This window comes from Clytia hemisphaerica, unplaced genomic scaffold (assembly GCF_902728285.1).
Source record: "Clytia hemisphaerica strain Z4C2 unplaced genomic scaffold, Clytia hemisphaerica genome assembly, whole genome shotgun sequence".
Classification (NCBI taxonomy): Eukaryota; Metazoa; Cnidaria; class Hydrozoa; order Leptothecata; family Clytiidae; genus Clytia; species Clytia hemisphaerica.
The window spans coordinates 569,988-597,471 of NW_027104200.1; the positions used below are offsets into that span (position 1 = coordinate 569,988).

Here is a 27,484-nt window from a genome sequence, read left to right on the forward strand (position 1 = left end):
CTAAAATAATGGAAAATTCTGTATTTCTCCCTTTCTTCGAAGTATTAATGAAGTAGCCTCAAAATTCTCTCAGTTATGGTGTCTAACATGACAATTGTTTTTGTAAACCTTTGTATGTTATTTTTACTTTTAATTTGTTTAAAGTTCTTTCGTATACTAATAAAATATTTTGAAAAAGAAATGTTCGTTTAGTTCACCCTGTAAATTGTAGCACGCCATAATAAGCATTATGCAAACATCTATTCGTATTAAAATTCACTATTTACTGCGGACTCTCACCAATTCGAACTTCTAAATATTCGGATATTTCTATAATTCGAATTTCTTTATAATTCAAGTTCGAATTAGAGAGAGTCAACTGTAGTGCTTGATTTTCTGACCAAGATATCAATGAATTCGATCGTGTTCTCTTTGTTTCAGGTTTTTGATCCATACCCAAAGTATTGACAATAACACATACAATTTTTTTTCATTTTAGAATATATGTAAAACATAAAACACAAAAATATAAACCACAGAATTATGTCCTACAGAAACATATCAAGCTCTGGTTATGGCAGAAAGAAGGCATCTCACTTCCCGACATCTCCACAACCCAAATCTGTTTTGAGACCAAAGCAATGGGATCCTTATGTGGAAGAAGGTAATGTCTAAAAAAAATTAACATAGACAGTGCTGTAGCAACTTGGGGAGGGGGACTATTGGGCTTCCTACTATGGCACTGAGGCTCAATATAGTAAGAGAAGAACTTCTATATAATGATATTCATATTTTATTTTATTTTATACTACTTGTATAATTTTATTTGCACTTAAAATTGAAACTTAAAAATTATTATTATATACTAGCCGGTACCCGGCGTCGCACGCCGGTTAAGCTGTAGCTGAACGCACTCAAAGTCCTTTTGATGTTGAAGCTGATCAAATTAATAAAAAGATGTCTTCAAAGTTTGACTCTAACCCTCCCCCGGAGATCTTTTTCTCGCTTCGCTCGCATTAAATACGCCGTCCAGTTTTCGACAAATTGAGAAAATGTCATGCTAAAGAGGAGTGAAATGTAGAAATGACAATTCTTTAGGAAAAGGCGGGAAAACCACAAAGAATAGTGCAACTTTGTTTTCATCAGATCATGGAGGTAATAAAGATTGGAGAGTCAATGCCTTTTGTTCTATTCTGATTTATCATCGGAGCAAACAGCTGTTTGGTTGCTTTGGGAATAAGATGATTAATTTTGGGTATACTCATGGGAATATTTAAGTTAAGTTAATATGTTGGATTTTTAACAACTCTATTGTGAGAATAACTTTGTTTATCAAAATAAGAAAAAGGTTGCCGTAACAAGCACAAAATCCTATATTTCTAAGGCTCCCCTCTCATAAAATCATCGATAAATTTCAAAAAAATTCTATATTACGAATAGGTAACCTTTTAATCAATCATCCATCAGAATTTGAAACCCCCCTCCCTTTTAGACGTAAAGATTTATAATGAAGAAATTTTCAAGGAAAATGTGCTGAAACTCTCAAAATTAGCACTGTGTTCGCCCAAAAATACATCGATATGAAATCATAGAACTTTTGTAACCTGACTTTGAGAAAATTATTTTCGTATCGCGTTTGAACAAGAACTTTTTGCATAATAAGTTTATTTCAATCAGGATAACATTCTCACTTCTGTTCTTATAAATTTACATTTCGGATTTTTTTGCTTCCAATGATGGTACATCAAAGAAAAAGCCGCTTTGAATAGATTTATAAAAGATTTCAACGATCATTTAGGTCATTACCGAGACGTTTTCTCTCCATCTATATCTTTATTACCTCCATGATCAGATTTAAAAAGATAAATAACTCAATTCTAAATTGCTTTTTTTAAACCCTTGTCATAACTTTTCGAAATTAAACATGTAAAATGACGTAAGTTTTTAATAGTATCAACCACTGGAATGTTTTTATATGAAGAAAAAGATGGACTAATTTCTTCTCTTGCTTTTTATCGCCCTTTGCTGAAAGAAAGGCTGAATAAAGTCTAAACCATGCTCTATTCGATCCGTCAATCAAAACAAACTTATCGAGAACAAAACATTGCTTGCGAAATCGAAAGTGTGCGCGAATCCAATAGAACAAATTTGTGGAGCAATAGACTAAAAGTCATAATTTTAAAACACAAACAAAGCGAAAACGAAAGTGGTGACACACAGACACACAAAGCACCGCTATTAATATATAGATTTATACATTGCTGAAAAGTTTAAGATCACCTCATTACAAACTATAGATAAAAAGCTCCTTTTCTTGGACGTTTTTGCTCTTTGCTAGGGATTGAAAAAAACAAAAAAATACAAAATTCGATTTTGGTTAGGAAATTTTTCGTCACTTCGCTGAAATGTTTCACATATCTGAGAAACAACTGGTTTTATTATTTACTTTCCTTTCTCTTCTTCAGCATATCGTTTTCAAGTGGCAGGATACCGTGATGAAAAAGAATACAAACATCTACAAAATGATGAAGAGGTTAGTTCATTTTTGATGAAATAACTCTATAACGCTATATTAAAAGTTTTTATTTTTACATATAGGTGTTCCCGTTTCATATCAGACACATATTTTATATCAGGACAGTGTCTTGCTATTGTTATACTGTGCAAATTTTGGTAGACTTACATGAAAAACACTTTGTGTAATTTAAAAAATAATTTTCGACATGTTTTTTCTGAACCACCCGGTATTATGCTGATATAAGCAAAAAAAAGTTTTTCTTTCCCTCTTTCTGATCAATATTGCTCCACACCCGTGCCAATCCAATGTGAAAAAGTTTCTGAATTAAAACGATATCATCTTATTTAAAGACAAAACCTTTAATATGTCCACTTGCCTGCAACTTTCTAAAGGATACAGAGAATGTATACAGATGTTTTTTACATAACACCTCTGTAAAAATAGGGTTCAAAGTTCTCACTCCAATGAGTTTTTGAGATCTCAATTTTAAACCCGGTGAAATATTACGCTTTTCCTAGCCACCCTGGATGATTCTAAAACTTCACCGGGTCATTGAGACAGGACTGTAACACAAAGTATAATTGACTTTGGAATCCACATCTCGCCTTTCATCGGGAGAAACTATTCTGTAGTCTACTTACAGTGAAAGGGTTCGGGATTTGGTTTCTTGTCAAATGAAACATAGATATAATGGGCCATTCCCCCTCACTTTGTTTCAAATAAAAAATTATTTTTAAAGAATCAGGACTAAAACCTATATTAACTTCATTTCTAGGTAAGATCAGTCTGAAAAGGGGGCCATTTTAAAGCATATTAACCATGCGCCTCCTTAGTCACTATGCATTTTTGGCCCCTCCACCACTGTCCAGAGCGTTGGCCCTTAAATTAATTTGTTCTCTCGTCAACTTTTTTTAGGTTGACCGTTGGCCAGATACGGGATACGTGAAGAAACTTCAACGGAAAGATGGAACATTTTATTATTACAGTAAAGCCAGAGAGTGCAAAGAAAAAGATGTCAATCGAACTAAATTATATGCTTATTAAATCAGTGTTCCTTACCTTTATCGTCAGTTGGAATGTTAACGAAAGTTGAAAACCTTTAAAGAAATGTTGTTGGAAAAGTTTTGAAATAAATTTTGAGATGGTTAACTCTGGTTGTACCGAGAGATGATTTTCATGCGCTTAAAAGCAAAATGTATGTCTGCCAGAAGTATGCCAAAAAAGAGAAAATCTAAACTCAATCGAAATTATTTTATTTTATTATTTTATAAAATTATTGAAGCCTTCGGATGTTCTGAGCTTTTTGAGTTTTTAGAAGCTTAAAAATGTTCTTAACATGTTCTTTTTTTCGCCATAGTGTGGGTTAATGTCCCAAATAAAGTCCACAAAGCCTTAAGTTGTTCTCAAAATTTTGGCCATGGAAGCCTTGTATGGCTTGTTCTTATAAAGAACAATTTAGTTATTTTGTTTGCCTTCCATAATATTTTTTTAGGATATTCTTTGATTTTTAGGTAGTGGACTTGCATTGATAGATATAATTGATATAATAAAGAAATGGTTTTTTTGTCACGCTTTCTCTCGGGCGATGGGTCAAAATTACTATCATATTCTCACAGGTGCAACAAATCATAAATAAGGAAAGGAGCCCCATCAGATAAATTATTTTTATTGTATATATTGGAAATATTTTTTTATGTTATTACAAAGAATTGTCTTTCTTTTTCTAGAATAAAGTTTATCACAAGAGTTGAACGACGTAACATCCATAACGAAGGGTAAAGCACTAAAAAATCACGTGCACTTTTTGGAAAAATAAAAAAAATCAATAAAAAAAAAAAATCAATAAAATTAAGAATCAAAAAAATCTCGTACACTTTTTTTGGAGTGCTTTACCCCTCGCATCATAATACACTTTAATAATCATTGCGAACCTCGTTTTCTCAAATAAAATAATCACATAACCTTTTCACGTCCCAGAGCTTTGCACTTTTTGAACAAAAAAAGATTCAAAGTTTCGCACCGACGTCTTGCGTTAACATGGGGGCCGGGGGGTCCATGCCCCCCCCCACTTTTTGGTAGACCATGTCACATGTTTTTAAGAGTTACTATTTTAAGCTGGTTTGAGACCAAATCAGACCACAAAAACTATTATTCTTCCCAATTAGATATCGTTTTAAGGTGTTTTGAGGGTGTAAAAAGTGAAAAATTTACTTCGTCGCCCAACCATGGTGGCCGACATTTTCCCCAAAATGTTGGAACCAAATTTTGGCCCCTCACTCAAAATGTCAAAATGGCTCGCCGGGGCCCATGGTTAAATGTTTGATGCAGAAGCGCAAACGCTCACTAACCCTCATTAGTACAATGGCGCTTAAATACTTGCGACACTGAAGTATCTCGGCAACAAAACTTTGAAAATGAGGTTATCAATGATTTTATGCTTTTCAACAAGTGCTATTATAAAAAATCCCAATAATTTTATTTCGAATATTCAAATTTGGGATGAAAAGTTTAGTTTATTTAATGAGGTTTCGGGAAAAATTAAAACACCTATTAATAGCCTAATTTTATTATCTTAAAGGAATTGCAAACTTTTTACGACATTTCCACATGGTATCTCCAAAGGAGTTTTTTTCAAAATACCGGGTGCGCCACAAAAAAGTTTCTCTCTTTAAAACTAATTTTCTGGAAATTTTAAATTTTTTTAAAGAACCATTCCTTTCCATTGGAAAGAAGAAAAATAAACTTAAATTTTGATGGGTCATTTATTGAATTTGGTTCATTAGATCGAAAGTTATGCTCAATTGAATAAAAAAGTTACTTTCTGAATGTGCTCAAAAACGTTAAAAATCGACCAATCAAATTAAACAGAAGCATAATTACACGAGGCATCAGTATTTTCGTTTTAGTCATCAAAAAGGATAATTGACCTTTTGTTATATAAAGGAAGGTTGATGAATTACATTAAAAGGAAGAAAGTTCGTCGAAAAAAGCCAAAAAATCTTGTAAAATTCAGAAAAATACATCAAATATGGGTTTCGAGGTACATCCAGCCTTACATAGACTTTATCCTGTCTACAACCAAAAATCTTAAGAAAATCTCGGTAAAAGTAAATTAAATTGATTTTGATGAAGATTCTAAACCCTTTTGACCCATCAGTTTCAAAATTTATGTATTTAATTACTGAAAAATGTTCTTAATCATGTAAAGCCTATTGCGATTGCTAGTTTTAAAATAAAATTTTGATAGGTCGATTTTTAACGTTTTCGGGCACTTTCTGAAAGTAACTTTTTTATTCAATTGAGCATAACTTTTGATCTAATGAACCGAATTTATTAAATGACCCATCAAAATTTAAGTTTATCTTTCTTCTTTCCAATAAAATAGGAATGATCCTTTTAAAATTTTTGGATTTCGAGATTTTGTGGCGCACCCGGTATTTTACGAAACTAAATTTCGAAAAGACCTTCTTAGGATAGTGTTCAATTCTAGTTATACCCCGAAGGTATGTCGGCATATTTTGATGAGTGTAAAACATGTTGAATTCATAGTCGATGGAGGTGGATTTAGACAGAAACTTGAGACATTAGCATCTATGCTATTCCGCGCAGCTAATCTGCCATTATGGAATAAAATACGGAACCAAAGCAAAATAGATAAAATAAACAAAGTAGATACTGAGTATCCTTGTAAATATTAACATCCCCCCTTGAGGGCAACTTTCTCCTTTTTACTTTTGTCCAAAGAGAAATTGTTCGAATTTGAGTAGATACTGTTTCTTTGGTGGTTTCGTAAAGATATCAGCAACATTGTCCCCGGACGGGACATAATCTAACAAAATACTTCCTTCATCATAACATTCCCTAATGAAGTGGTAGCGGATATCTATATGCTTCGCTTTCGTATGCTTCACAGGATTCTTTACGAGTGCTAAGGCACCCTGATTGTCATTTTTGACAATAATTGTTTGCGTTTTCGATTGGAGTAATTCGTTGATCAAACGATTGAGATAAATTGTCTCTTGACAAGTAATTGATATAGCCATGTACTCAGCTTCACACGTTGATAAAGCGACAGACGACTGCTTCTTAGACTTCCAACTGACAGCAGGACCTTCTGGGTTGAGACTAATAGAGTATCCGGTAACGCTTCGGCGGTCTACCACAGATGTAGCCCAATCGGCGTCGCTGAATGCACGAACACGAAGAGGGGTTGATGACTTTCGGAAGGTCAACTTGCGATCAACAGTCTTCTTGACGTACTGGAAGACATGTTTTATCATTGCGCAATCTCCAGGATCAGGACAGGAAAGATGTTGAGATAGTTTGGTTACGACAAACGATAGATCAGGTCGGGTACAAGTCATCGCATATATTAGGCTTCCAACCATTTGACGATATTGGTGGTTGTCGTATATTTGGTGTGTGGCTTCAGCGTACGAATTGATGTTCTGCTCACACGGTGTCGTTCTTGGTCTACAGTCATTGAAACCAAAAGTTTTTAAAATGTTCTCCAAGTAGTGACTTTGTGACATGGTGATAGTTTCATCTCGGTGCTCAAATGTTATGCCGAGGAACGTGGATAATTGTCCAAGATCTTTCATCTCGAACTTAGTAGATAAGCTTTCTTTGATTGACTTCAGGAGTTGCATTGAATTTGCTGCTATAATAATATCATCGACCCAAACTAGTAGAATGACTGTGTCTTTCTCGTTACGTTTTGAGAAGAGACATGGATCGGATGCAGACTGTTTGAAGTTAAGTTCATTGACAACATAGTCATGTAAGAGTTTGTGCCAGTTGCGGCCACTTTGCTTAAGGTCATATAACGATTTCTGCAACTTCCAAACTTTATTTTCGATGGCATAACCGATTGGTTGAGATACGTAGATGTCTTCATCGATAGGTGCGTGTAGAAAAGCTGTTTTGACATCCATTTGATGAACGATTAAATCTTCTTGAACAGCAAGTTGGATCAGTGATCGGATTGTCTCCATACGAGCGGTAGGTGAAAAGGTTTCAGTGTAGTCGATTCCTTCGATCTGGCTATAACCTTTGGCAACATACCTTGCTTTAAATGTTGGTTGATCTGGGTCACCTTTGACTTTGTATACCCATTTCCCATCGACAACGGCACGGTTGGTTGGCGGATCAGTTAGTGTGTAGGTATCATTACGTTTCAGTGACTGTATTTCGTTCTCCATGGCCATTTGCCAGTTTGATGCTTCAGTGCAATTCACAGCTTCATGGTATGTGACTGGAGTTTTGACATGATAGCAAAAATCAATGTGGACGTGATTGACAGAATCTTTGTCTTCGACTTTGGGTTCTTGCCGGTTCCTCAAAGGATACGACTTTGGTTGTGATGGTTCAGCTCTGACTGGTTCTGCTTTGATTTCGTGGTCTTTGGCGTCGACCTTAACTTCAGCTGGGTTAGCTGGTTCAATATGGAAATCTGGCTCAGATGCATCATCACTGTGCTTGAAACGATCAGTAAATTTAACAAGTCTATGTTTCATGACTGTTCTGTTTTCAGGGTAGTAGACGAGAAAGGATGGGCTGTTTCGATCGTAGCCCACAAAATAACCTTTCTTGCAACGTGGATCTAGCTTCTTCACGTAGTTGTGGTTGTATGAGTAACACACGGTACCAAAGATGTGGAGCTGGGCAATGTTAGGTTTTCGTCCTGTGATAAGGCTGTAAGGAGTGGTCTTGATGCGTTGAACATAGCATCGGTTTCTGATGTGTGTTGCGGTCATCAATGCGTAGGTCCATAGATATTTTGGTAAACCTGAATCAATGATGAGTGCCCGGGCCATCTCGAACAGGGTACGCCAATTTCGTTCAGAGGTACCATTTTGGTGCGGAGAGTATGGTGATGTAAGCTCATGTTTTATATTACGATTTCTGAGCAGTGTTTTAAATTCTTCAGAGATGTACTCCCCTCCATTATCACTTCGAATTCTTTCGGTATCTCCATTGGGAATAATCTCAGTATGAAAGTTCAATGTTTTAATCTTACCATATGGGCTGGTGTCTGCAAAGAACTTTTCGGTGGCTTTCACAGCATCTGACTTCTCCTTGAGAAAGTAGGTAAATGAGCAGCTTGAGTAATCGTCAACAAAGATCATGGCATATCGATATCCCTCTTTGGCAACTGGGTCCACAGGTCCAGCAAGATCAGTGTGAATAAGCTCAAAGGGTTTGGTTGCTCTGATGTCTGGATCAACATTTCGAGTGTTTGTTTGTTTGGATAAAACACAAGTTTCACAGTCGAATGGCTTTGACTCTGTAATAGTCATCCCCTGGACGACATTTTCTAGACTTTTCACATCAGATAAATTACAATGTCCCAAAATTTTGTGCCAAGTTTCAAGACTTTCTTTACGACTGGTATTTTCTGACGATTTGCATAGGTAGTAGAGACGAGCATGTTGTACAAAGGGAAAAGACGTTCCATTGTAAATAAGGTTTGATTTTTCGCCATCAAAAATTACTTTGGCTCCTTTTTTGAGTGCTCGTCTAACTGAAAATATGGATTGCGGAAATGAAGGTACATACAGGGTATTTTCCAATGTTGCTTTAACAATCTTATTGTCAGATGTACGCAAAGAAATTAACACTGTCCCTCTTTTCTTTGCTAAATTATTGACAAGAGATCCATCTGCAAGCTCGATGTAATGGTTTTCCGGTTTGAAATCGTCATGGGTGGATATAAAATTTGCATCGGTATTGACCATGTGAGATGTGGCACCACAATCCACTAAAAAGGTATCAATATCAGACATAAGTTTTAAGTTATTGTCGTTGTCACAGGGGGGGGGGTCATGCAGTTATTATATAAACACTATGACAATTACTACCGTGGTGGTATATAAACCGAAATTTGGGAAAACAGTTACTCCACCAGTGGACTAACTGTAACATGGGTGGTGCCTAAGCCTAGAGTTGTCGATTTTGGTAGGATATGGTGTAGTAAGTGAGCACATTTTTCAATTTTTTAGTTAAAATTTTAGGTTTTTAAAAATTCCGGAAGCAAAAAAATTAAAAACATTTTTTTCAAAAGTCAAAAAAAATCACAAATTTTTTCTTCAATCAAGGCATGAAAGATATTTTAACAAACTTGGAAAATGATTGAGATATTTAACTCTTGAACGGTCGTTAATAAGACGTACCCAGTAAAATGGTATCAAAAATGAGGAATTCAGTGAAAAAATTGCCAAATTTGGCATTTTTGGGGGTGGTGTACACCAATTTTGAGGGTAAAATCAGTTAGTACACTATGGAATAACTGCAAGGGTGGTGGTGTCTGTAAAAAATGTCCAAAATTGCAGTTACTCCACATAGTGTCAAGGAGTAACTGCAAGACCCTCCCCTGGTTGTCATCACATTTAAAAGCAAAACTGTGGTCTGCTTCGTCAAGATTTCCTGCTTTCTTTGATGAATGCTTTTTGATTTTTCGACAATTTGATTCAAAATGCGTCGAAGACTTGCAATGAGAGCAGTATTTTCGATTCTGCTTTGGTTTGGTGCAATCTGGTGCTTTGTGTCCTGGGATTCCACAGTTGTAGCAAGTAACTTTAGAACGATGATGCTGGTCGTTGATTTTCATGACAGAGTTTTTATCAGGTTGTACTTGTCCAGCAGAACGTTGAGATCTGGCATTTTCAGTGTCTTCAAAATTTTTCAAAGTTTGTTTAAATTTTTGAAAATCTTGGATGATTTCTTCAGATTGGGTTGTAACTGCTATGAATGATTGGTATTCGTCTGGTAGCCCCTTAACAACCATGGCAACAAGGAGGCCATCGCTAACCGTCTCCTTTGACATACGAAGTGCATTTGCTGCAGATTCTGCTCGTAGAACGTAGTCAGTAATGGTTTCATTAGGTTTTTTCTTCAGCGAAGTGAGCTGGGTATAAAGTGTGATAATTCGGGGCTTACCACTGCCTGCGTAATGTTCTCGAAGTATTTGGAATGCTTTACGTCCATCATCTCTTGCATCTCTCATTATCAAGGAGATAGAACGTTCATCAAGTACTTGAATAAGCTCAGCAAAAGCAAGTTCCTTGTTGTCGGCGGAAACATCATCTTCACCAACAAAAATGTTTTTGAGTTTTCTAATCTTCATGTATCCAAGGAATTTTACTTCCCACAGTTCAAATTTTCGTTTGTCTCCGTCAAACGTAATGTTTTTCCAGTGTGTGTTGGCACTGGGCCCATAACCTGTTGAATTCATAGTCGATGGAGGTGGATTTAGACAGAAACTTGAGACATTAGTGAGGTTAAGTAAATCGGCAAAATCACGACGACGTACGAAAATTTAACAGGCTAGTGAGTTTCAACCAATCAAATTTCGTATTTCCACTAGCCCATTACATTTTTCGTCCGTCGTCGTGATTATCCCAGTATACTTAACCTCACTATTAGCATCTATGCTAGAAATTGTGCTTTTTATTGGAACTAGAATGTTCCGCGCAGCTAATCTGCCATTATGGAATAAAATACGGAACCAAAGCAAAATAGATAAAATAAACAAAGTAGATACTGAGTATCCTTGTAAATATTAACAAAACATTGGAAAATTTTAAAAACCCGAAACAATGGTAGTCCCAAAAATGAACAAAAACGATTGAATATTTAGAACAATGAGAAATATCTTCATCCAAAAAAAAATCAAAATTTGTATATACACGTTACATGAGTAGTAGTAATGATAATATTCTGTCGTATACAAATAACACTATATTTCTAGGTTAGTAAGTTGATAACAGAAGAAACTCTATGTCATTGAAACTTGGCAATAGAGTAAAGAAGCTTCCCATGGTATCAGAGGAAGGGGAGTGGCACTATTTCTTCTTGGAAAACCAAGGAAGAGCTAATTATTCCGTTTCGAATCAAGTATAAGAACTGTGATAGAGAGCATCTTAGTTGTTAGCTAATCATGTCAAAGAAAACGAATGTTAACCGCAGCTGTGGCAAGTTTTCAAAAATTTATTGTTCCCTTGATCCAGGCAAGCCACAAAGACGCAAAATCATTGATTTTAAAGCCGAAACTCCTGGATGGAAAGTGAAACCACTTAATACCATATCCTATTCACGTGACCTATGTCGTTTTCACACAAATTCCTAAATGCGGGGCAAATCTTATGACTTAATTTTAGAAAGGTTGAAGATTCCTCTCTAGCCCCTTCGGGGCTTCAAACTCAATGCGCAAAACTACACTAGCCTGACTGTGAAGAAAAAAAAAGAATAGTACAAACATGACAAAAAAACTAAATTATATTTTACATTAATGACATTTTCAAAATATTAAAGTCTAAATCGTTTAAAAATCAAATACATTTTTTCGGAAATATTTATAACTAAACAATTATTTTTTTAGGTATTAATTTAATTAAGTATAAATTTTGGGCCTCGTTATTGCACTCTTTGAATTTTTGAAGAAAATAAAAGCTTTGAAAAAAGCTGATTTTGAAAAATGTCCCAATGGGCTTGTCATTCTGTCAACTTACCCAAAATAAAATTCATAACTTCAAATTTAAAACATAACGACATACAATCTTCGCAGTCTCATCCCCGTTCGTACATTTTCGACCACGCTGAACATTCATTAAGATTTGAATATTTTCCAAAACTCCGCTGGTTCATTTATATCCCTGGTTATTACCAAAAAGTGCTGTTTTCTTGAGACAGGGGAGCAATAATTGGGGCAATGCCGTAATATTATGAAGCCTTCGAATCGTCGGAGTTTTGAATATCCGTCGTACCAAAAAGACGTATATGTTAACGCCGAGGTATTACATGTTGGCCTAATAGGGACCTAATAACTTTTCCCGAAAGGCAAAACTTAAGAATAAAGGAAAAAGGCTTACTAAATCAATAATATCCTCATAAATAAAATCAAATAACTTAAAAAAATGGCTGCCACATAAAAAAAGACAACATCAATCATAACTTTAGAATAAACAGCATATAATAATTTGGAAAGAGAAATATATTCTTTTTCGTAATTTCCCATAGTTATGTAGAATATGAAAGAGAAGTGTAGGTGTTTATAGTCACTGTATCATTAATGTCCTGCACAAAAAATGGTTACTTTCATATTGGTATTTTATACACAGACTTGATTTAACTACGGTCACTAAAACTACTTCCCTGCCACTTGCTATGCAGAAGCACAACCCACCTCCTGTAAATAGACACCCTTTGGCAGGAAAACCTTGAAGATGGACTAAACTCGAAAAGATTTTTCATTTTTATATATGTAAAGAATAGATTGTGAAAAATCTAAAATAAGATCTTTTTTTTCCGTTTCTAGCACATGATCTTCTATACACATCAGCGCATTTCATAACCATGACCTTCCCGCAAAGCGGTATCATACCCTGGTGGCCCTTCCGGTTGTTCTTGGCGGTTGTACCCGCTGGTTGATGGTGGGGCGGAAGGCGGTTGGCGGTTACGTCTTGAGATGGTTCGTGGTATACTGAGGTGGCGGGGTGGTGGTTTGTTGGGGTTGCTGCTGGGTGTGTGAACGCTGCAACATGCAATGAATGCTGAAAAGCAAAAAAGAAATATTCTTAAAGTTTTTACTTGGATAAGAACAGAAAGCTTTCATTTGGATAACAACAGAAAGTTTTCATTTGGATAACAACAGAAAGTTTTCATTTGGATAACAACAGAAAGTTTTCATTTGGATAACCTGGGATAACAACAGAACTAGTTTTCATTTGGATAACAACAGAAAGTTTTCATTTGGATAACAACAGAAAGTTTTTACTTGGATAACAACAGAAAGTTTTTACTTGGATAACAACAGAAAGTTTTCGTTTGGATAACAACAGAAAGTTTTCATTTGGATAACAACAGAAAGCTTTCATTTGGATAACAACAGAAAGTTTTCATTTGGATAACAACAGAAAGTTTTCATTTGATAACCTGGGATAACAACAGAAAGTTTCATCATAAAAACAGAAAGTTTTTGGATAACAACAGAAAGTTTTCATTTGGATAACAACAGAAAGTTTTCATTTGGATAACAACAGAAAGTTTTCATTTGGATAACCTGGGATAACAACAGAAAGTTTTCATTTGGATAACAACGGGGATAGTTTTATAAACAAAAAGTTTTCATTGGATAACAACAGAAAGAAAGTTTTTTTGGGATAACTTGGATAACAACAGAAAAAACTTTTCATTTGGATAACAAAAAAGCAAGAAAGTTTTTTTTGGCTAACAAGTTTTTTGGATAACAAAAGTTTTTCATTTGGATAACAACAGAAAGTTTTCATTTGGATAACAACAGAAAGTTTTTACTTGGATAACAACAGAAAGCTTTCATTTGGATAACAACAGAAAGTTTTCATTTGGATAACAACAGAAAGTTTTCATTTGGATAACCTGGGATAACAACAGAAAGTTTTCATTTGGATAACCTGGGATAACAACAGAAAGTTTTCACTTGGATAACAACAGAAAGTTTTTACTTGGATAACAACAGAAAGTTTTCATTTGGATAACAACAGAAGTTTAATTTGGATTTCATTTGGATGGCTAACACAGAAAGTTTTCATTTGGATAACAACAGAAAGTTTTTACTTGGATAACAACAGAAAGTTTTCATTTGGATAACAACAGAAAGTTTTCATTTGGATAACCTGGGATAACAACAGAAAGTTTTCATTTGGATAACAACAGAAAGTTTTTACTTGGATAACAACAGAAAGTTTTCACTTGGATTACAACAGAAAGTTTTCATTTGGATAACAACAGAAAGTTTTCATTTGGATAACAACAGAAAGTTTTTACTTGGATAACAACAGAAAGTTTTCACTTGGATTACAACAGAAAGTTTTCATTTGGATAACAACAGAAAGTTTTCATTTGGATAACAACAGAAAGTTTTTACTTGGATAACAACAGAAAGTTTTTACTTGGATAACAACAGAAAGTTTTTACTTGGATTTCAACAGAAAGTTTTCATTTGGATAACAACAGAAAATTTTTACTTGGATAACAACAGAAAGTTTTTACTTGGATAACAACAGAAAGTTTTTACTTGGATAACAACAGAAAGTTTTCATTTGGATAACAACAGAAAGTTTTTACTTGGATAACCTGGGATAACAACAGAAAGTTTTTACTTGGATTTCAACAGAAAGTTTTTATTTGGATAACAACAGAAAGTTTTCATTTGGATAACAACAGAAAGTTTTTACTTGGATAACAACAAATAATACAAAATTATGTCGTGTGGTCTATATCATTTCAAGAGAACTATTTTCTAAAAAATCGTTAGGTAAAGGCGTAACCTATGTAAATATGGTTATTCAACGAATTCTTAATTCTCTTTTAGGATTTTTTTGAAGGAAACCTTCACCAACAAAAAGAAAAAAAGGGTTTATACCCAAACTATTCTCTATCTCAATTTAACTCTTTAAAAGTGAACAAAAAAAAACAGAAAAATGACATACCAGCCATGAATAGGATTAATCCCAATCCAATGAGAACGCAAGCCCACCAGTACGATTTCATCCAATCCAAAATGTTATCGATGGATTCAGAACTAAAGAACAAGTCCTTGAGACGTGATAGTGGCCCTTCTGCGTCGACTTTACGACACTTGTTGAGGAAATCACAGTAGCCAGCATAATTGTTACATGGTGAACCTGTTAGAATGAAATTAAACTTTTTTATAAGCATGAGATGATTTTTGAAAGCCTAATTAAATTTAAAGCAAGAAAGACTTTTTCTCATCGACATGATGACCAGGGGTAGGAATCTCATGTCTATTAAACTAAACGGGTAAAAATTACTCAACACAAGTTTTAAATAAGAAATAGTAAACTTTGGTTGACGAATCAGCGAATTTTCTAAAACTATTTGGGCAGACGATTTCTAGCACCCGAGGGCGGTGGGCGTTTTTTGGGAGAAAAAGTCAAATAAAAGTAAAAAAGAGTAATCCAAAACACATAAGGTTACCTGAATGGAGGAATTTTTCATCTCCGCTGACGGTAGCAGGTTTGCACTCAGTGACGTTGCTGTTCTGACAACAAATCTTACAGTAATTCTTCTCATCTGTGCATTGACATTCAATTTGTCCTTTCAATGTACAGATCGAACCCGAACATTCCTGAAGAATGAAAATTACTAAATACAATAACACCTCTTGTCTTCTGCAGAAGAAAGAAGATAAATCAGCTGCGAAAACCTTTGTTAATCAAATTCCGGTGGAGGAGTACTCAGTCAAAAAAGGCCGAACGGGTCGGTTCCTCGATTCGGCCTTCCAAAAAAACTAAAAATTTAGTAGTCTCTCCGTATTTCCACCTTTTTGGGTCCATATAATGTTTTCGGCAAAAAAAACGTAATTTTAAATTTTGTGCAAGGACTAAATTTCGTAAAAAATCCCTAAAATTAATCCACGCGAAATGTTACCCACTTAAAGGTAGAAACGTGCGCCAAATAAATAGAGAGTCTGAAATGTACTAATCAATACCATGAGCCATATGAAGTGTTTGTTGAATATACGAGAACAAAACTTACCCCTTTATCACAGATATTTGAACCATTATTACAAAGTGTTTGGTCAGGTTTCGGTGTTGCAGCAGGACATGTTTGGTTCGTTGATCTGGTATGTTTTGAAGGCTCGCATTAAGGAAATTACAATGTAGATACCGAAAAAAAAAACATTATTTATAGCACTCTAATCATACTTTATTTGCACATTGGATATTACTGAATAGATCTGCATCTCCTCAAGGTGGTATCTTGAGCGATTTCAGCCACCCCCCATCTGGGACCCTAAAAGCCTCTTTTGGTCTTCTTCCCTCATCTACCCTTTTTTCCGTTATTTCCCCCACTTGAAATAATCACGGACTACTCTAATATAAAGCTTGTCGAGAATAGAACTTAAAACTTTCATAACATATTTTTTTAGTTGAAAAGATACACACAAATGGATGCAGAAGCACATTCGGTGGCTGGTGCACATTGATAATTATTGCTAGTATACGGTTTGCAAGTGGATGGATCACAACACAATGAATTGGCTTGCCTGCAAAGAGAAAGTATTACTATTTAATGTAGTTAATTAATTAGCCGGGGGATGGCTATTCCAGGAATTAGATATTGTGATCTTTACGACCCTTAGGGGGAAGACCCTGAGGGTCCAAAAAATGCATTCTGAAGAGCAGCATGTTCTTATTGTTACCATTTTGTAAATATTTCCGAATTATTTGCTGAGAGTTTCGGTGTTTTAGAATCCGCAAAGCCTTTAAAATGTTCTTGACATGTTCTTATTATCTTTGTCATCAAAGCTGCTTTTATATGGTTTGTTCTTAAGAAAAAACATTGAGGAGTAGGAAAAAAAGAGTGGCGCCCTCCCCTACCTTCGGGTAGATCTATCGAAATAGGAGTCTGCGGTCGTACGAGGGACGAGGAGACTTACGTGCATCCCAGGGCACCGACGGCTTGCGCTTTACTTGTTAGTTTACATCGCTTGTCTTTATCAGCATGGTCGGCAGGATAACAACAAGTGTCGTTCTTGCATCCTCCATCTGCAAAACCACAATCACATTCTTCGTCACCCTCACGAACACGATTGCCGCAACTTGGATCCGTGTTTTCTGCAAAGAATGGAAAGGAAAACACTCTAAGTGAGTGAAAGTTGCTAAATGACAGTGGAGTACAACGGCCAAAAATGAGAAGAATTATATCCAATGAAACAATGATCAGATTCGAATCTGATTTGTAGGAAAACCTTTGAAATTAACGATGTACACGTCAACTGACTTTCAAATAAAACATTTTAGGCCCTAAGGAAAAAAAGCTCCCTTTTCCTAGTATCATGTCAGACTTCTAAAATCTAGTTGTTCAGATACTCTTGGACGCTCGGGAAGTCTACAATCTATGGTGGACTGAAAAACACTTTGTAAAATACTTATACACGTATTCAAGTAATGTTACGAATGATGACAATGTGGTTTTCCCTATCTACTTCGTGCTATACAAAACGTAACAAGCGACGACTTACACATTTCATGTAGCTTTCCCTATCTACATTGTGCTATACAAAGCGTAAAGGCTGGTCACTTGCTTGCGCTGAGATCGCACCTTTTGGCTTCAATCCTATTTGCTCGGAAAAAAGATTACGTCATAAAAATGTAGCGCGCGCTCGAAAAAAAGTTGAGCGCGTTTCAACTTTTCTCAACAGTTACGTCAGTTCACGCCAATGGAGTTGCTTCATTTTTCTTTTGACCAAAAGCGTGAAAGCTTTGCTCGAAAAAGCCTTAACAATCGACGACTTACCTATTTTATACTACACTTCCATGAGTATTTGAAATTTAACCTCACTTACGTACACGATGGCAGTCTTCAGTGTAATAGACGGTCTCTATAAAAATCTACAATTTTAGTGGCTTCAAAACCTTTTTGACGTCAGTCATTAGAAATGAAGTGAAGTCGACATTTGACACTTACTGTTGAAACAGGTAGGCGATCGAGCTTGAAGGACGGGCCAGATATAATTTTTACTACATTGTGAGAACTTGAAGTTATTGGTATCTGAACCAGACGTTGCTTTGGCGTACATGATGAAATTACCACCGCCTGATTGTCCTGGTGAACATGCTCCCGCTGGATCGTGCTGGAAAGATATAAAAGTAGCCCGTAGGGCGTGTGAAGGCTCTGCGACTCAAAAAAGAAACAATGCGCTGTTTTTTCCAAAATGAACTTAACAAAACAAGCCTTGATATTCATGATATTTATGACGTTAGGTTTTATACGGAAGCACTTAAAATAGCTCGGGCGTTTGCCACTAGTTTTGTTGTCTAAATTCAAAATTCGTAGGAAACACCCGGTATTTTTTGGGTGCTTCCGTATAAACATTACATCATGAATATCATGATTTCACGAAACTTTAAGGGATATTGGCTGGATTTCATTTTGTGTAGATTTCTAATGTTTTCCCATTGTTCATACGATTACCTGACATCTATTCTCACAATTCATCGACCAACATCAGAGGGCGATCAAGAAAAACCGCCCAACCACTATCCACTGGTATATTCAACTGTTAAAATTGAATTTCTTAAAAAATTGTTAAAGATTCATTAAATCCAATGAAGCGAGGATAGGGTCAATCGAAATACCTGAGAGCCGAAATTATGTCCGACTTCATGGGCGAAAGTGATTTGAGTGACTTTTTGTGACATGGTGGAGCCATAATTCAAATTTGTGACAATTCCAGTGTTCAAACTTTTTAACGTTCCTTGGATGGTCTGGTGGCGATCACAAATTCCTCCCGCTCCAGTTGCTGAAAATTAGATCACGCAAATTTTCACGTTTATTTTATACCGAAGTACTACTAAACTAAAGTTTGACCGGGCTTAAATTAAAACGGAAAAAGTTAATTTCTTACCATCACCAATCCAGGCTAAACCAAGAACACCCATAGAAAAGTCACGATGTGCGAAAACATAGGCCAAACAATAATCATCATGGTTATCCAGAGATGCTAGGTCCAAGAATTTCTCAACACCAATGTTTTGTGATGCGAATTGTTTTTCAGTCGAGGATAATTGGGAACCAGTGGTTGGTATGATTGAGATCTTCTTGATCTTCAATGTGATTCCTGTGAAAATACAAAACAAAATGTGGCTTTTTTATGCTGTTTATACGTCCATTTTTAAGACACTGAACATAGATACTCGTACGTTTCTCTGGTTTTGCAATATTTATCAAAAATGGTTAAAGAATTTCAAAACTATAATTTTACAGAATAGATAACTCGAGTAGCTCAGTCGGTAGAGCACTCGCCTTACGATTCAAATGTGTTGGGTTCGATCCCAACTCAGCGAAAGGGTAGCATAGATTGGGAATCTGACCCAGGCGTAAAGTTACTGGGAGCTGAGAGTGGGTGTGGCACTCCACATCAACATTCGATCTCCCAGGTCTAGCGCAAATAGAACGATCTACGATGATATAGTTAGGAGAAAAATTTACTGTACCGACCGCAAAAAAACACGCCAAAAAAAGGAAAAAATTATTAATCAGGACGGCTGCCATTTACTTATAATAAACAGGTAATATCAGAGCTATTGGGAAAATACTTTGCCTTTTTATCCCATTGATTTTATAACGATGTGGTTAAAAACAACGGACTGGAGAATCACTACGTTCTCAGAATCATTAACGAAAGACTTAGACCATGTTCACACGTTCCGTTTCGCTCCGGTATGATTTTCGTTACGGAATGAGTGTGTTCATATTGGTTTCGGAACGTTTCGGAGCAAGAAAACGGATCGATTATGATGAAAAAAGTGGAACAAAACCGTTTCGATCTGTTTTGCTTTGTAACGTCTTCTTTTTTGACGTTTCGTTTCGGAACGGAACCGTAACGTGTGAACATGGTCTTAGACATACCTTCAGGCGCGCCACCAGCAAAGTTGGTCGATTCGTAGATATGACTTATGGATTTGACGTACTGTGACATCAAACTCATTGCTCGTGAATCATCACTAGCCCAATCTCTGTACGTGAAGTCAGCCTGTTTGTGCGAAAAATGTCAAGTCGAAATTTAAAAGCACTCAGTCTCCATTGTTACTTTTAGAGGTGTATCATATTACCTTGTCTCGCCAGCCCCGGTGGAACTTTTTCGAATGCGGGGATGAAAATTTATATCGAAACCCCAGTGGAGATTCCAAGCTGATAAATCCTGTGGGAATGGTCTTGGAGTGCATTTTTTTACGTTGGAATGGAGACGAATGAAAGTCAATTTGGGCTGAAATTAAAGGATATTTTTCCCACCGAGGACGAATTAACCGGGGAATGATTTGACAGAAGAAGGTTATAAACGACATATGGTAACATACCCTTAGAAGCATACGACATTCAGTTTTCTGGTTATCAAAAGCTCTGCGTTGTCTATGGTGAACTTGTGGCCCATACATGGAAGACGGATTGTACTTGATATACCCTGGTGATAAAGACATTATCGAATTTTTAAAATCTTAGATATAACTATTTTTTCCAGAAACCCAAGTCACTGATCTCTGACTACTTGACTGGATTGGCCTTCCTATATAATAGACATATAAGAGCTGACTAGTCCGTCAACTTGTATTCAATTCTAGTTGTCAACAGGGGGATTCTTCAATTGTTTGGAAATTCGAACGTTCGAAAATCTAACGTAAAACTAAAAACAACATGGCAGACTTAAACTAGACACTCTTTCACGGGAAATATGTGAGCAGTTAGCCTATCTAGTGTGTTAATGATATCTGTGGTAATTCAAAGAACAAAAACAAAGAAAATAAATAACAATGGATAACAAAAGCAAAAATAACAAAAAGGAGAAGGACACGCCCCGATGGGAGGTGATGAGGTCTAAATTAAGCATACATACTCGAGTGTGTTTCGTTAGTTTGCGATTGCATCCAATCTTTCGTTTGTGCTTTCACACCACCACACATGTGCTGTTTAGGTGGTAGTACATCTTTGGTATTGTAGATGACTGAATGGACATCTTTGGAATGGTTCAGATGTTTGTACTGGATGATGGATTCGATGTGGAATTCATTACCGTCACCGCAATGGATTTGTCCTTCGAAAATGTCATCGTAGATGAAACCGTGCACACGGGATAGTGGGTCACCTAAAACAGAAAAGTGTTACTACAGGCTTTTTAGTTAAAGATATTCTTTTCTATGATAAAGAAATGAGGCGTGTCTCTTTGCTGACCAAGCAGAATGAACAATTTGTGATCGCGCGGCGCCGAAAGGGGATAAAGTTGCGCTTTCTTTTCTTAAAAAAATGCTGTATTTTAAAAAGCAAACAAGAAGCCCAGAGGGCATGAAGGCCCAGCGAATAAAAATATGAACTGAACAAGACTTGAGTAGCAGAGGGGATATGAACCTGGAGCCGCTAACACAAGCCATAGACGCCTTAGACCATTCGGCTATCTCATATTTACAACAATGAGAAATAATTCATAATATTTAATCTTATATACAGAGATGTTAGTTTTTTTCCTAACACGTGAACAACTGAACTGTTCACATGATAGAGAAATGTAAAAACAACTTTTTTTAAAAGAACATCTTCCTAAAGAGAAGAAGGTTTGTTACGGTTATTTCTGTGTAAATCACATTGTTTTTCTTAAAACGTACTACATCTGTTATATTCTTATAGTTTTAATAGTTAATTGTATTTTCTCCTTTTATGTTTTTAACCAATAAAGACGATTTCAATTGTTTTTTACTCTGTCAATCATGTTCTAACAGCCAATCAAATCGTTCACAATATGTACTAGCCTGTGCTGTGTTTGAAAACGCGTATCGCCTAGTAAATTGTTACACACTGACACCGGGCAGAATGCTAATGAAAGGCCCAGTACGCTAAAGCTAGCTGGGCCGCCAATAATAGGAGATGTGTTAAAAATGATGTCCTTTATAAAGGTTTTATTTTAACATAAGTGTTCCCGTTTCATATCAAGCACATATTTTATATCTGGACAGTGTCTCCCTTTTGTTATATTATGCTGATATAAGCAAAGAAATGTTTTTTTTTTCTTCTTTCTGATCAATCTTGCTCCACATCCCTGTCAATCCAATGCGAAAAAGCTTGTGAATTAAAATTGATGAGTTAGCAAACAATATCGCTCTTATTTAAAAACAAAACTTTTAAGTATATAGCTATTTTATTTTAACTTTACTGTGTAAAGCAAATCATAAATATCATAACACGACAGTTCTGTATATAGACGGACAAATTGAAACACTGATTTATTTGATCGATGAGTACATTTAGCAACCGCATTCCAGATGCGTCAATAGGTGACAGTTGGCTATCCAGATTTATTAACCCGAGTTGACGTAATATTCAACAACGCGTTTCCTGCAGGTACATTATAGAATAAAAACAGTTGAGAAAAGCCTTGTCACAAAATACATACCATGTAGATGGCCTTCGTACAAATTGGATGGGCTGAAGCCACTGTTCCCATCGAACTCAAATCCATCAGAGAATAATGATTTTTCTTGTTCAAGGTTCAATACAAAATTTCTAAAAATGAAAAAGAAAAGGAAGGCTTATAGGATGGAAGAAACAGCTTATTATTACTCGTGAAATTTTTCAAACAACCAAAGGAGTAGCCTATACTAGACGACACTGCTTTTATTCTTCGCAGTAACGTATACCCCACTTTGCAACTTTTTCAAATGTTTTGAGCCCAGGTTTTCGTTTTTCGGTTTTCGATTTTATGACGTCACTTTAAACTTTCGAAGCTCCTGCAATAGCGAAAATATCGAATTTACGTCAAAGCACTTGAAAGGCTTCTATTTTTTGAAAATCATCAAAGTGGAACTCACTAAGAAACGGGATGTAAAATCCCGGATTTTGGTGAGGTGCTCGCTACCAAAAGAGTGACGTGTCATGGTGCACAATGAAAAACTATAGCTGAATACAAATGAAAATGAACAATTGAAAATTACTGAACCAGAGCTGTTTCAACGCAGCTTTGCAAAAATAAACACTCGCCCGCTGGACTCCAAAGGAGTCGGCCGACGATGTCGCGGATCGAAAGAAACTTCAATTAACATATAAAATTGGCATGCTGAATGTAAACCCGTAGAATGGAAAACTGCGGGGTTGGGGTATCCCCGCAGAGGGAACAAAAAACACCAGAAGTGTTTACCATGGAAACACTACGTCGACGTTCCGGACGCGGACACCCTTATTATTTTTATTGTTGTTGTTTTATCATTATTTATCGAATTTGAAATTTGAACTAAAAAAACTCTCGTTGTTGCTTCTCTGAGCTTTCACCAGGAATTAGATTTCCCACTTTCCAGCAGTGGTTTGGAATCGACCTCGGGGAAAAATTATAAATTGTTATCTTTGGCCTGCGCAACTAAGGATTATGACAGACGTTACATGCAATAAGAACGGGCATCTTTGCCGGAGGTTGGGGTTTGTTATCCAGTGCTGCGTAAGTAATCTATTTGGCAGGTTTGTATCTTATTTTTGCCTGTGATGAGAATTATATAGAAAATATACTGGGCCGCTTGGATCCTCTAACGAATACGATGGAACTTAGCTTTTTAGGCTAGTTGAAATTAACTATGTCTTTCGGGGGGAGGGAGGTGTTTCTGTATTAACAAAGAAACATTCATATACAATGGCTTCTTCGTTTGAAATTGACATTTACTTATGAACTTCGGCGTCACCTGAAAAATGGACGTCAGAATTTCAAACGAATAACCCATTGTATATGAATATTTTTCAAACAATTTTTATTTAGCTGATGATTGCCGTCCATGCATACGGCCGGCATGAAACTTAAAGTCAAAGTCTCTTTCTTTTAATTGGAACAAGCTCTGATATCATTGAGCACTCTTGGTAGATAGAAGAAAACAGACTTGTAAGATTACATCATAAAAATCACGAACACGCGAGTTTAATAAATATGATATTCACAACAAGTCATGTCTTCATCATACAAATACAATGTTTGAATACACAACAAATGAAGTACCTTTAACAAGGAAGTCAATTTCAGCTATATCAGCTATCATTTTTACTTTCGGATTAAAGCCTTTTAACTTTAAATAGTATTATTATACTATTATAGCTTTATTTATTCATTGAGAATTAAATGGATTTATCCTCATAGCTTTTACTACTACTGATGAACTCATTCTAAAAATGCCTGTGCATTAAAATGTCTGAAATGTTTGTATACCATTACAACTAATTAAAATACAATTAAAAGGTGATTATTGTGTTTATTGATTGCTTGTAAAGGGGATACGCAGGGTATTTTCATTTGTTTACGTATTAAAAATGGAATAAAGAAAATGACAATCTATATATCATTCAAATGATGTTCTATTTTCATTTAGATTAACTACTTTTCGAAATATGTAGAAATTGTATACTTTTATGTTAAATTTTAAAAGTTATCTTTCATCATAAACAAAGTAAATAGTACACTACTCCGAGTTTCATGCTTACTGCACTTGTCAAATGTACAAATAAAATGAATCTGTTTTGAAATTCTCATTTAAAAAGCTAAAAAATGTTAAAAAGTTGAAATAATTGGTGCGATAAAAAATTGATGTTCGTATAAAAGGGTAATAAAAGGTAGATAAAAGGAATGCATAAAAATTCTATCATTAGTCCGGTGGGACTGCTTTGAAGTTTTTCAGTAGAAATTTATTTAAATGACGGCATTTTGATACTAATTCCGAACGTTTATTAATCAGGTCAAGTTCTGACGTCATAATGTGATATTTCTCTGTCAGGCACAAATTACATCGTTTTGAGCCATTTACATAAGGACGGGCGTGGTCAATTATTTCCCAGTTCAATTTAGGAGAGATATCCTTCAATTGGAGGTCCCACACGTAGTTCGAAAGTTCGGTTGATTTCTTCTTGTCTTCATTCCTGAACGTATGTTTGTGGCCATACCAACGTTGTTTGAAGGAATTGGCAGTTAAACCAATGTATTCGAAGTTGTACCAATTTCTACTGAAAAACTTCAAAGCAGTCCCACCGGACTAATGATAGAATTTTTATGCATTCCTTTTATCTACCTTTTATTACCCTTTTATACGAACATCAATTTTTTATCGCACCAATTATTTCAACTTTTTAACATTTTTTAGCTTTTTAAATGAGAATTTCAAAACAGATTCATTTTATTTGTACATTTGACAAGTGCAGTAAGCATGAAACTCGGAGTAGTGTACTATTTACTTTGTTTATGATGAAAGATAACTTTTAAAATTTAAATTGGCTCTGATTTCATTGAGCACTCTGCAGCATCAATCACAAACAAATCTACTTTTATGTTAAGTCAGAGAAAGAAATGAATCGTCAGCTAAAAAGCTCACAGGCCAAAATAAATAGAAATGTTTGTCATGTTTTGCCAACGATTTTTTAAGTTACTGATAAGGTGGCACGAACTCTTATTTCTATCTATAATAAAAGAAACGAGTGATAAAACGAGTGACAAAATTCCTTTTTCGTTTCTTGGTTACCATCTTTACAGAGAGGAAGAAAACTTGAATAATTCATTTCTTTGAAAGCCACAGTATATTCTCAGCTTTTAAAATGATACTGATATCAAAATAAAGTATTTCTTTATTAGAATTTATTAGAATTTTGATATCTAATATTTAGTTCTCTTAATTTTCTTTATTATTTATTAACAAGAAAGACATTCGAAATCTGCTGTTGTCATGCAAAAAACGTAAATATACAACATAATGCCATCATAATTCATCATTTTGCTTATGTCATTAATCATATTGATAGAAAGTGGGGAGAAAGAAAGAAAGAGAAAAGCATTTTAATGACTCAACATGCAATGGTAATGATAAAATAGTCGCAGTGTGATAACTTATTGCTAAACCCCAGTTTCTAATAAAGTAGCAATATTAACAAAAAAAGATCTTTTATAAATGACAAATTAAAAGTAACTTGTTTCCCAAACAAAGAGATGTATAAGAACGATGTAAAACATCTTGTAATTTTTTATAAGCCCTTTGTTTAAAAAATGACAATTTTGAAAGAGTGGCGCATGCTTTAGAAATTGGTATGCATACTATATAATTACATAATCGTGATAATATAACATGATAGCACATGTAAAACAAGCAAACAAGAATTAAATTAATGTTTTCCACTAATGCCAGTTTTTATACTTTTGAAATTAAACATGACAAAGGAAAACCTTCAGGTACTCAAGCAAAGTTGAAATAGAATATTTATTAAAGTAGCCTTTTTACCAAACACACTACCTTATTTGGTTTGGATTGACCAAAACCCAATTCTAAAAATTTCCCAAGTATTTATCAAATTATTAACAAGAATTTTCATTGAAAAATACAAAAATTTAGAACAAGTAGGAATAAGAATTGTAATTCACCCAACCAAAGAATTGTACCCAGCATTGCAATGAATTTATTTTCAGAAAAAAATGCATCCTGCAAACAATGCCCTTTAAATATGTCAGACAGTGACGAAATTAGCAAGTAGTCTGATAGCAAGGAACTTGCTAAACCTGTATAACTTTTTTTTCAATCTCAATTAAAAATAATATTGAGGAAACAGAAAACCTAGAAGACTATAGCCCGGGGTCCACTTAAAGCTTTTTTATAGACTGGATGGCGCGATTAAGTGGCCCGGTAGTATATGGCAATATGCTTTTGCTTAGGCGGACTGTAAAACAGTCCGCCAGATTTTAGTTGTTTTTGGAAGGTAAAAACAGTATGAAGCAATATTTTTATTTGAGAATAAGGGATTGCAAATCTGTTAATCGTGTTTGTTTCTCATTTTTGATTATATCTTTCAAATCCAAGTAGTTTTATTGTTATTTGGATTTTTAATTTTTTTTCTTCAAAATGGCGACCTCGCCAAATGCTCCTAGTCTACTTCACTGGACTCAGCGTCATAAAAAATTATCAAAAAGCAAAATTCAGCCAAAAGTAGACTCTAGTCTAAGAAGACTAAGACTTACCTTCTAAAAGCTTTGAAATTAAGAAATAATTTTTCATTTGGGTATGTAGAACGTTTCACTCTCGAATGTCCTGCGTTCAAAATGTGTTTCGGATAATTCAATGGTTCATAGTGTGTTATTGAGTCTGATAATGCATTTCCTGTAAAAACAAAAGTCAAAAATATTATTGGATAAATATTTTAGATTCTCTGCCTGATTGCTAAAATTTGTCATTTTACTTAAGCCTGCTTAAGCACAAGGATTTGATCAGATTTGATCACTATCACAGAGATAAGAAGTTTTTTAAGAGCATTTTTTGTTCTTTATAAGATAATAAGTTGAAAAAAACTTACGCTTTACTCTGGCTGCAGATTCTGCAAATTTACCAAAAAGAAATGCTACCAACAGGAGGTCAACTAAAATCCATTTTGCAACACGCCAACTAGTCATTATATTGAGTTATTACAAGATTTGTTTGTTTTCCCTACTCTATA

General features: G+C 35.2%; 2 protein-coding genes across 2 annotated transcripts; one reads left to right on the forward strand and one right to left on the reverse strand.

Annotated features, from left to right (window-relative positions):
- Positions 1-488: 488 nt before the first annotated feature.
- On the forward strand, positions 489-4,243 carry LOC136815223 (meiosis expressed gene 1 protein homolog). The gene is made up of 3 exons (XM_067071668.1): positions 489-643; positions 2,445-2,512; positions 3,413-4,243. The coding sequence occupies exons 1-3, from the start codon at positions 523-525 to the stop codon at positions 3,539-3,541; spliced, it is 318 nt and encodes a 105-aa protein (XP_066927769.1). The 5' UTR covers positions 489-522; the 3' UTR covers positions 3,542-4,243.
- A 6,887-nt stretch (positions 4,244-11,130) lies between these two features.
- LOC136815233 (disintegrin and metalloproteinase domain-containing protein 10-like) lies at positions 11,131-27,484 on the reverse strand. The gene is made up of 15 exons (XM_067071677.1): positions 27,344-27,484; positions 27,012-27,150; positions 22,443-22,552; positions 20,895-21,143; positions 20,362-20,465; positions 19,913-20,036; positions 18,909-19,121; positions 18,640-18,803; positions 17,969-18,134; positions 16,938-17,115; positions 16,440-16,544; positions 16,034-16,118; positions 15,473-15,623; positions 14,965-15,159; positions 11,131-13,047 (listed from the first exon to the last, which is right to left on the reverse strand). Exons 1-15 carry the CDS (start codon positions 27,438-27,440, stop codon positions 12,833-12,835), a joined length of 2,295 nt encoding a protein of 764 aa, XP_066927778.1. The 5' UTR covers positions 27,441-27,484; the 3' UTR covers positions 11,131-12,832.